At 36.5% G+C, this 11,213-nt stretch overlaps 1 protein-coding gene across 3 annotated transcripts; it reads left to right on the forward strand.

Annotated features, from left to right (window-relative positions):
• Positions 1-1,602: 1,602 nt before the first annotated feature.
• Positions 1,603-7,051, forward strand: LOC113282693 (homeobox protein knotted-1-like 11). 3 transcript variants are annotated; one of them, XM_026531740.1, is made up of 6 exons: positions 1,603-2,703; positions 4,933-5,053; positions 5,807-6,000; positions 6,104-6,235; positions 6,398-6,537; positions 6,611-7,051. In XM_026531740.1, the coding sequence occupies exons 1-6, from the start codon at positions 1,735-1,737 to the stop codon at positions 6,651-6,653; spliced, it is 1,599 nt and encodes a 532-aa protein (XP_026387525.1). In that variant the 5' UTR covers positions 1,603-1,734; the 3' UTR covers positions 6,654-7,051. The 3 variants fall into 3 exon arrangements, with proteins under 3 accessions (XP_026387525.1, XP_026387527.1, XP_026387526.1); XM_026531742.1 differs by having other exon boundaries at positions 1,605-2,703; positions 6,622-7,051; XM_026531741.1 differs by having other exon boundaries at positions 1,609-2,703; positions 6,614-7,051.
• The last annotated feature ends 4,162 nt before the right edge of the window (positions 7,052-11,213 follow it).

The following is an 11,213-nucleotide window of genomic DNA, read 5'->3' on the forward strand; positions in this document are numbered from 1 at the left end:
TGAAGGAAGCTTGATTCTTCACTTCACATTGTCCTACCGATTTTGATAAGTCATACCATGTCTTGATTCTTTACATGGCAAAACACTTGGCTAGTAGATAGACAGAACTTACACGGCCGTCCTATCAACTCAAATGTCACTTCTTGATTGAGCCACATTATTAGTTATTCAACTTATTTTGTACTTGGTAAGATATTCAAACTTATAGTCAATAGACTCAAAGACACAAGCTGGTTCACGAGTTAAAAATTAATTTTACCACAAGGTGAACTCGTGCTTGTGCCATGTTTTTCTTGTGCCATGTTTTTTTTGATGAACACACAAACCGGCAGGCAGCAGGGTAACTTTTTCCAGCTACAAAAGACTGCGATAAAAAAAAGTAAAATCAGCCTTTGTTAGTTTTTATGTATCTTGCTTGACACAATAGAAAAGCAAACCGTAAAATGCCGTCGGACAGACGGCAGATAACAGCAGGAGATTAGAAAGGGGACCATTCTACGAAAAAATGGTAGTAGCCACGAGTAATCTGTACGGTGATCAAATGGTCACCACACAAAAACCTTCCCTATGATAAATAGTGTGCATCGTGGTCCTGCCTTCTGCTTTCTTTCTCCTTTACATTTTGGGACCACAACAAATAATTAAAAGAAAAATAATTCTGCAAGAGATGAGCGTGATTAAGCCGGCGGCGCCACAGACAATGGTAGTGATAAAGTCAATGGTCCCCTGGAACACTCTTAGATGTTTTATTTACACGTGTATGGTTATGATACGCCAATTCAATTCGCGTGCAAACTTCATACGTGGTCCCCACCCCTTGTGGTCCGGCTGTAGATTTATCCGCCGCGTGTCTTCCGGAAAAAAAAGATTGGGTCCTCCTTTTGTCAGTGTGTGTGGATACGCGGGAAGCGACGTAATTTTAATTTTTCTGCTAATTTTTTCATTTTCATGGATTTCTCGTGTACGTTCAGACCAACGCTACCGTATTTATGAGAACCGCCTATACCAAGTTTCGAAAAACATCATTAACTTGCAATAGCCAGTCACATATTGCCGACTCTGCATGTACGGGCCAAGTTGCGAACTGTTTGATTATCTCTTACATGTAAAAGTCCCGAGAAAAATACAACTTTTCCCCCAAGGAGTTGGCTTTTTTCTTCTTCTGATGATATACATGAAATAAATTCGACTACCGGCGGTCTCTTTATTGCTCGTACTGATGTTTAAGCTAGCAGCCTATAACCACTTGTTACTGATGAAAAAGGAATCCAGATAGTGGATACTCACGGTGACGGTCACATGCTGGACTGCGGGAGATAAACGGCGGTTGATTTTGAAAAAACATTGTACAAAGTAGAGTCAGTACAGTAGACAGTAGTACTAGAAAACCACTTTTTCCTATACGTATGCAATGTATGTCTCATGTTGTCTTTTTCATTTTTTTTTATCTGCAAGAGAAGAGAAAAGAAAAAGACAAAACTCTTTGTATAGTCTACTCATTCTTCTCCTTCCGACTCTCTCAATAATTTATTAATCTCTCTCTCACTCTACACAAATATCTGCTATGTATAAATAAACTCTCTCTTTCTTACGTTCTCATAAATATATATATAATATATATATATAAAAGGTCTAGAAAAAGAAGATTATTTATTTTTATTATGAAGGAGGAGAAAAAATTGTTGTGAAAAAAGAAAAATTCATTCATTTTCTTCTTGTTTATCATCATTATTAATGGCTTCTTTTCATAATCATAATCATCTATCACATGAAATGGCTTTACAGCATCAACAATTCTCAGCGGAAGAACATTTAGTAGTAGGAGGAGGAGGTGGAGGTGGAGCAACATCAACAACATCATCAACAGTATTAAGAAGTATAAATATACCAGAACAACATCATCATAATCATCATCATCAACAACATCATCAATCTTCAACGAGACATACAAGCAGAGATCATAAAGATATTCAGCGGTTGATGATTGAAACTGGAGGAGGAGGACCAAAATCTCAGCAACAAGGAGGGCCGAATTGGTTGAGTAATGCAATTTTGAGGCAGCAGAATAATAATAATAGCAGTAGTAGTAACAGTAATACTAATAATAATAATAATCAACAGCAGTATGGTGATGGAAGTTTTTTACATTTACAAACAACAAATAATAATAATAATAATACGGATTCTAGTAGTAATTCTCCTGTTGGTGTAACTGGTTCGAATCAATGGTTACCAAGATCAATATTGCAAAGAAATACAAGTGATGTTGGTGGTGGTGTTGTTGGAGTAGATTCTGTACCTGTTGTTTCCGGTGATTCCATGATGGCTGGAACAGATTTGATGAATAGAAATGATAATAGTGGAACAGATTTAGCAGCTGAGAGTGAAACTGGAGGTGGTGGTGTTGGCGGTGGAGATGTTGGAGGAGGAGGAGGTGGTGGCGGATTAGGAGTTTCGTCTATAGGAAGTTGGCAAACAGCAAGATATAAAGCAGATATATTAGGTCATCCTTTGTATGATCAATTGTTATCTGCACATGTAGCTTGTTTACGCATTGCAACACCAGTAGATCAATTACCGAGAATTGATGCTCAACTTGCTCAATCTCAACATGTTGTTGCTAAGTATTCTGTACTTGGCGGTGCTGCTGCCGCTGCTGGTGGTGCTACTGCTGGTGATGATAAAGAACTTGATCAGTTCATGGTTAGTACTTCTTTTATCACTCTTTTGGCATTCTTCAAATTTTGCAACCAATTTTATCGTTGAATTTTTTGAGTTTATATTAGTTAATTACGGCCAAAATTCTCTCTGTCGGATGGAATTTTGATTTGGGGAAAAAAACATTATTATGATATTAATTTCCCTGGTTCAATTTTCTAAGTTGGTCTGAATTTTGCTCAGATAATTTAATTTTTTAAAAATTATTTGGGGGATTTTGGTTCAAATTTGTGCTTGATTTTCAAAGTATGGACTAGAAAAATACTCAAGGGACAAAGCTTAAAGGGAAGCATCTTTACTGTCTATACTTTTGTATGCAATACTACTATACTTTGGTTGGTGTTTACAAAATCTGAAATAATGATCTTTAATTTGATGGATTGTTGCGCATAATACATGCTAGAACAATTATAGGTTCCCCACAACCCTGATATGAAGTGAAGGAATTGATCTAAACCAAATGCCTTAGATTCGCCAATTCGGGAGGATGAAACATTATTATGTTAGCTTTTAGTCTCAATCTGTTATGAACAAGGATTTGACATACAAGATTGGTTGAAACTGGGGGAGTAAAAAGTTGTGTAACAATAATGCTTCTGTTGATAATAAAAATGAATTCAAATGAGTGTTGGGAAAGACATGGTAGGATTTTTTATTTTTTTTTATCCCAGTTTCATAGATGGATAAGTATATAGATAGGTAGGACCAAATTTGAGTGCAGTATCTTGGATCTACATAAACCACAACAATAGATAGATAGGTAGGCTGAGAGATGGAAAGGGAATTTCTTTTTAGGATTCTCGGGTGTTCTATCTTATTGTACCCTCAGAATTTTTAGGATTCCTTTTTCCACTACCTTCTTCACTCTTATTATTGTAGTATCTCCATTCAGTTTTATACTGTACTAACTTTCACTTATTAACTAAACGAATCGAATTATCAACTAGGAAGCATCTTCAATAATTGGTTTGGATAATATAATAATATTCTATTAAGGTTGCTTGCTGTTATACAACATGTTGCAGTTTTATACTGAGAGAGATTATGTGCCAAATATGTTCACCTGTTTCTGTTTATTTTTTTAAGCTTAGTAACATGCTTAGCAACATTTTCTTACTTTCATGGCATATCTTTCATTTCTAATGCATAGGTCCAAGTCAAATATACACTATTATGTAAAAGTAACATATATGACATCACAATGGTACATGGACAAGCATTGGGAAAACTCCATCCAAGACCTTTTGGGACCTCCTAGGGTAATATTTTGTTTACAATGATTTGTTGAAAAATTATTAGGAGACATAAGTTAATGCCAGCATACACTCAAGGATTGCTAAGCCATCAAGGAAGACCTAGATTCTTTTTTACTTGAGCCAATGGCAGTAGCTTAAAATATTGAGAGAGTATAGCATGTTCACCCGTGTTCTTAAAACTATATGACAGAAGAAAACATGGCAAAGGGTCCAGAACCCTATAGAGGATTTCACAAGTTTGTGTTTAAACAAGGTGCTCTGAGCTGATTTACCTGAATACAGAAATGGATGCATACAATCTGTATGAGAATTTGTTGTTTATGGAATTTTGTTTTTGTATCCGAAGTATTGTTGAGAGTCAATTCAAAATGGAGAAGTTACGGCGAAGAGAAGTATTGGTTGGATGTGAGAGTTAAAGAGGTTTTCCTTGATAATCCTATTACTTCAAAGTTTTGTTTTGGAAATGAGAGAGAAATCCAGCTTAATCATATGTATCTCAACGAAGTGAGTTCCATGCTTTATGTTATAGAATCTAGATCATCATTGAGAAAATAGGGTAGATGTCTCTCCCTGATTTCATTTTCCTCTCACAGTCATAATGGAAAAACAACAACATAGAAGTTCAGAGAGATACCTTTGAACACCGCTGTTCAAACTGAAAATGATTTTCTTTTCTTTGTTGGGGTTTACTTTTCTATTTTGAGTAGTGGGTATCTCTCTAATCCTAGTCTTTTGCAAGCCTAAGTGCATATGCACTCATTTGATAAACACAAGAGATAACTAGTAATGTGACTGATGATGGATGTGTACACATGCATCTTAAAGTCTTTTTTAGATACTCCTTTGTGACTACTTATTAACGTCACTTGATAGTCCCCGAAGATCTCTGTTCTTGTTTTACTTGTTTAGCCGATCCGAGTTTCTATTGTTTTCTGAGCAAGTTTTTTATGGTGTGCAGACGCATTATGTTCTTTTGCTCTGTTCCTTCAAAGAGCAACTGCAACAGCATGTTCGTGTTCATGCAATGGAAGCTGTAATGGCGTGCTGGCAGCTTGAGCAATCTCTCCAAAGCTTAACAGGTGACTTATAGTAGTTCTTTTATACAATCCACTTCAAGGCTTTCTTCTCTGTGATGGATTATGTTTAGAAGCTTCAAAATAAGCTTGTCCGTGCGTGTAGAAGTTACTGCATCATAATTACGTGCTTATGCATGGTATCTTTTTTTGTGATTTGTGAACTGGTTTAATGTGAAATACATTAGGTTATCATAGACCCGAAGCAGAGAAATCGCTGCAGAAACTTGGTTTCTCTCTCGTATCTAACCCATGTTACAGAATTTCAAAGACAATTGATGCCATGGTTTCTCTTTTCATACTTGTTTGAAGGTTAGATCAGATGTACTGTGACTGAGGAAATTACATTGGAGTCTGAATTTTTCTTTTTGCTGGGAACAGTTCACCAATTGATCTAGGAGGATTTGATGCATCGACAAATGAACTAATGTATCAAATGTGACATATACTGATATCTTCGGGTTCTGTTGTTCTTTTTTTGTCTCGTCTCCCCCTTCGTTTTCATTTTGTTCATCTCAATTGAAAGGAAACAAAAACTGTAGAAAAATGTGTGGATTATTGCATAACGCATCATCATATTCTATCTTTGATCTTACATTTTCTCATCATTGTCTACCTACTGTACAAAATAAATAAAATTTCTTGCCAATACTCAATACATATCAATTCATTGGATCACACATACAGAGGGTTTTCTGATCTTATCATTTCTCATCCTTATTTTCCTAATTTTTCTCACAAAATATTATGCATAAACAGGTGTCTCTCCAGGTGAAGGAACTGGTGCAACAATGTCGGATGATGATGACGACCAGGCCGACAGTGATACCCATTTATTTGATGGAAGTCTAGACGGTGCAGACAACATGGGCTTTGGTCCTCTTATCCCCACAGAGAGTGAGAGATCCTTGATGGAACGTGTTAGGCAAGAGCTGAAACATGAGCTAAAACAGGTAAGTCAGTATTTTTTTTATTAGTATCCCTGTTTGTGATGTTAGTTTATTTTTATTTTTGGAGGATTTTGCTAAAGATTTTCATGAACTTTACGTCTTAAAGGGGTACAAGGAAAAAATTGTGGACATAAGAGAGGAGATTCTGCGTAAAAGGAGAGCAGGAAAACTCCCCGGAGACACCACCTCTCTCTTAAAGGCTTGGTGGCAATCGCATTCCAAGTGGCCGTATCCAACAGTAAGTATTTTGTTATCCTAGTACTAGTAGAACACAATTTTTGTCATCTACATGTAGCTTGGTTGCGTGATAGTTCTTTTTCCCCTGGAAAGGATGGAATGATAGCCGCTCATACTTTCAAGCCCCTGAATCTTCATTTTGGTTGTTGAATCTTGTTTTCAGGAGGAAGACAAGGCAAGGCTGGTCCAAGAAACAGGTTTGCAGTTGAAGCAGATTAATAATTGGTTTATCAATCAAAGGAAGAGGAATTGGCACAACAACCCTTCATCCTCTACTGTTCTAAAGGGCAACAAACGGAAGAGGTAATTCTCTTAACAGTCTAATACTGGTAACTCTTTTAAAAAAAGGACCCCAACCAACTAAATTTTGAAAAAGAAGTAATGCAGGTGAAAACAGTTCTGGTGACCACTTCATGTAGTTGATATTCCACAGTCGAACGTCTCACCAATCAATTTACCTGGTAAGGTAAAAAATCTAGCCAGCAAAATCTCAAACACACAAGTTGGTGACATTTTTGAGGGTCTAATTGGAGATCCGTTTACCTTGCTTCGATTGAAAATCGGAAGTACGAAAAAAGTATACTAGTTAATATTTTGGAAGTGTGATTATTCGAAGAAGATCAGTGCCATTGACATGTATGACTGAAAGACGAACAATATTTATAGGATGTACGTAAGTAAGCCGTTCTAGTTTCGGAAATAGGTTCTCTCTTTTGTCTCTCATGATATATCAAGTTTTCTCATATATATTATTACTGTGTATAAGAATATTTTATCTTAGTTGTTTATGTACAATGTAATAATCTTTTGCACTGCACTGTGATTATTTACTTTTTTTTTTTTTGATCGATAAAAATAAATATATTGATCAAAGAAAGGGTACGGAAGGCTTGTACCGCCAAAAGTAACAAAAGCAAAACTCACCTGCTAACACGGATCAAGTGAGAAGCAAGAAGCAAGTTATTTCACCATTACCATGATTTTTTTCCAAGAGAAAATTTAATGATTTTTTCAACCCATTTTGATAATTTTATGATTTTGTTTGCTCAAGGCACAAACCTAATTTAGGAGTACTATGCTGGTGTTTCTAGATTAATACGTTTCTTCTTTTCTTTTGAACTGTAATGAATTTTAGGAGCACTGTGTTGGTGTTTCCGGATTACTATGTTTCTTCTTTGCATTGTAATGAATGATTACAGTTGCATTGTAATGAATGATTACAGTTTAAAAGTAGGTGATTCAACTCAATTAGACATTTTCCACAATTGATAAATTCATCATGATTGCAGTTATAGAGCTAGAAGAAAATTTTCGTTCCACATGATTTAAATTAAAATATTACTTAGCATTTTAATCCATTTTGATAAAGATGTAAGCATGTGCCTGAATTTTGTTATCACGGGTAAAGGAACTACCAGGAATTAATATACTATCTTGATAGTCAATCATAACCACAAACATATTTACCAATTAAGGCCGGTTCCTGTGGGGTGGCTAATCCAACCATTTGCCATGCCAGCTGGCCTGGCAAACTGATCGCGCCTGATACGCATTGATCTCTATACTTTGGTAACTATTACTATAAAGGTGAAATTCAGAATAATAATAGACGAGAAACTTAGAAAACGGAACACAAGCCATAATTCGAAGAAAATATCTTCTCTAAATTATGAACAAGAAAACGATTACAATTCTCTCTTTATTACGCTCACAATTTCTCTAAACAGTGGATTAACCTTAAACTGTTTGCTAGGTTTTCCGTGCCTAGTATTCTGTGTATGTCTAGGTGCGTCTATATCAAGAACACGCTAACTAGATGTGTTTAGTTATGAGCTAAACATCCCTTTTATAGGATTCGTTTGGTTTCCCAAACCTCTTAGGAATCTATTTCCTTTTGTAGGACTAATTCCTTTTCTAGGTATATTACCTAAACTAAGAATACTGCTCAAAACAATACTCATTCCTAAACTAGGAATTTATCCTAAACAAGGAATCCTTCCTACTATAGCATTCTATCCTCAATTCGCCTTGAGGATCACTAGTTCCCAGGGAAAGGAAGATACACATGTATCATGCGCCCCCCTTAAGAACCTGAACTCCTGTGAAAGTTATATTTGTAGGTTAGGGAACTCGTGAGTTCCTTTCACCCTGCTGAACCATCTCTCCTTGTCGAGAACTTGACCTTGACATCTACTTAGGAAAGTCTCATTCTATTCTTGGCGTGTCTCTGTCGCTCTTCGCTCCATAATGCAATCTTCTTTGAGTGATTCTTCTCTATTAAACCACAAGTCTTCCACATGTGGCAAGATCATCTTGTCATGTCCATCATCATCTAGTAATGGTGGTTCAAACATACTTAACCTTCTTAGGTCTTCTTCTTGTTGTTTGGTAATATAATCCAAACTAACTCTACTCGGCTTCCCGTCAAGAGAAAGGATCACAAGGAGAATGAACTTTGTGCTAGCATTCACCAACCACTTAACCTGAGTGGCTGTAATCAAACTTGCTCCCTCAAGAGGAGAGTCAATAGCTCGTATTACAAAAGCTTTCCCATCTTTGGTAAAGGTATACTTCTGCTCCCTCCTATGTAAAACCGCATCTCGATCCCACAAGTAAGGACTACCAAGTACAACTTGACAAACATCCAATGGAACCACGTCGCATGTAACCTCGTCAATGTATGACTCATCAAAAGCAAACTTGAACGTGCCCTGTTCTGCAACCTGTAGCCCACCTTCCTTTTGAAGCCACCCTAAAGGATAGGGTTTCGGATGTTTGAAAGTTTTCAAACCCAACTTCTGTACCAAAGAATGTGAAAGTAAATTCTTCTGACTTCCCGGGTCACTAACAACATCTATTAGTGTTGTCTTAACCTGCATCTTTTTCTTCGCCTTTGGCTTGGGTGTATGGGAACGAATACATTCAGTGAATTCTGCAAGAGTGGTTTGAATCGACTTCATGTCTGTTTGCAGCGTAGCCACCTTTTCTTCCATAGTTTGTGGTTCGCTTTGCTTAGAATCATCATCTGACTTTGTCATCCTTGATCCCATTGTTTTATTAACGTCTTCTAGCTTCTCGAGTACCTCACCAAGATTTATGTAGAGATATCTAGTCAAAACCATAAACCACAGGGATTTACCCTAGAAGCTAACCTTGCTTGTGATGCCAACTTGATACGTATTGATCTCTATACTTTGGTAACTATTACTATAAAGGCGGAATTCAGAATAATAATAGAAGAGAAACTTAGAAAATGGAACACAAGTAGTAATTCGAAGAAAATATCTTCTCTAGATTATGAACAATAAAACGATTACAATTCTCTCTTTGTCACGCTCACAATCTTCTCTAAACAGTGGATTAACCTTAAACTGTTTGCTAGGTTTTCTGTGCCTAGTATTCTGTGTATGTCTAGGTGCGTCTATATCAAGAACACACTAACTAGATGTGTTTAGTTGTGAGCTAAACATCCCTATTTATAGGATTCGTTTGGTTTCCCAAACCTCTTAGGAATCTATTTCCTTTTGTAGGACTAATTCCTTTTCTAGGTATATTACCTAAACTAAGAATACTTCTCAAAACAATACTCCTTCCTAAACTAGGAATTTATCCTAAACAAGGAATCCTTACTAATATATCATTCTATCCTCAATTCTTCTTGAGGATCACTAGTTCCCAGGGAAAGGAAGATACACATGTATCAGCGCCACTATGGAAAAAATGGTAAGCGATCGAGTCTCCACCGAACGGTTGAGACTACACCGCTAGCGGTCGAGTTTAAACCGCTAGCGATGTAGCCTAGACCGATAGAGATGTAGTCTCAACCGTTCGGTGGATTTGAAACCTCCAACGGCTCTTTCTCCACCACTACAAAATTGCCACAAATCACACTAAAATTACACCAAATTTTTTACACAAAAAAATTCTATTTTTATCTATCTTATCTTTCAAAATAGCAAAGTTTGAATCCCAACTTGACTTGGCTACCCAACTTGATTTTTCTGGAGTGGTGCTTAATCCGCCCTTAATAAGATATGTGAAGGTTATAAAAAAATAGGTAAAAACCAAAGAAGCCTACAAGTTTGGATATTAACCAAATCAAACCTCCAAGTAAGAAAAGACAAAGAAAAGTTCAGGGGAAGGAAAATTTGAAGGCAAAGAAGAAGATAAACAAAGGAGATTTCGTTCATGAGCGCATTGATTGGAGTTTGTCCATGAAGAACCATGTCGTCAAATTCATATTACAAGAACAAAGTGTCTCTGTGCCCCTTGCTATATGAGGTACCCTACCTCATATGTAAATCAAGTCCACTCTTCGAAATACTGTCCAACATACATATCTGCCTTATGGTTCGAATTTCCCATGAGTAACCACATTAAGTCTCTACTCTCATTGAAACCTTATCAACACATATTTAGAGAAATAGATAGGCGAGTTAAACTCGGCTCAAAATAGCAAATGTGTATAATGAAAGTCTATATATCAAAACGACTTTTGTCTCAAGAATAAGAGATAGAGTAAATAGACTTTTGAATGACAGATAAGTTCAAGTCTCCACATACCTTTTAGTCGATGAACTTCCACCAGTTCCTTGAGTAGTCTTTCACCTTGTATGATGATTGCCATGGAGTCTTGAGCTTAACTACGCTTTCTATCCTAGTCCGGGACCTTTAGCTATAATAGGCTAGAAATCAAGACTTGTACTTTTGATCACTAACATTGACAAACATGCTTGAGATAGTAACGCATGCGAGTTCGAACGAGCAATGCTCTAACAATCTCCCCCTTTGTCAATTTTAGTGACAAAACTATTAATACATATGAAATACAAAAATTAAATAAATTAACTTTTGTAGCTCCTATTCCACATGCCTAATCTTCAACATTACTCGAAATCTTCGTCACTTCCAAGTACTCCAATGATCCCAAAGGTTGTAAATTTAGCATCATCGTTGTTGAAAATCCGTAGCTATAACAA

The sequence above is a fragment of the Papaver somniferum genome, chromosome 5 (assembly GCF_003573695.1).
Source record: "Papaver somniferum cultivar HN1 chromosome 5, ASM357369v1, whole genome shotgun sequence".
NCBI classification, from domain to species: Eukaryota; Viridiplantae; Streptophyta; class Magnoliopsida; order Ranunculales; family Papaveraceae; genus Papaver; species Papaver somniferum.

Excerpts from the sequence above, each read along its gene's own strand:
- LOC113282693 (XM_026531740.1), top strand. The coding sequence starts at position 1,735 with ATGGCTTCTTTTCATAATCATAATCATCTATCACATGAAATGGCTTTA. Across the intron at positions 5,054-5,806 it reads ATCTCTCCAAAGCTTAACAG|GTGTCTCTCCAGGTGAAGGA; the intron begins GTGACTTATAGT and ends ATGCATAAACAG. Across the intron at positions 6,001-6,103 it reads TGAAACATGAGCTAAAACAG|GGGTACAAGGAAAAAATTGT; the intron begins GTAAGTCAGTAT and ends TACGTCTTAAAG.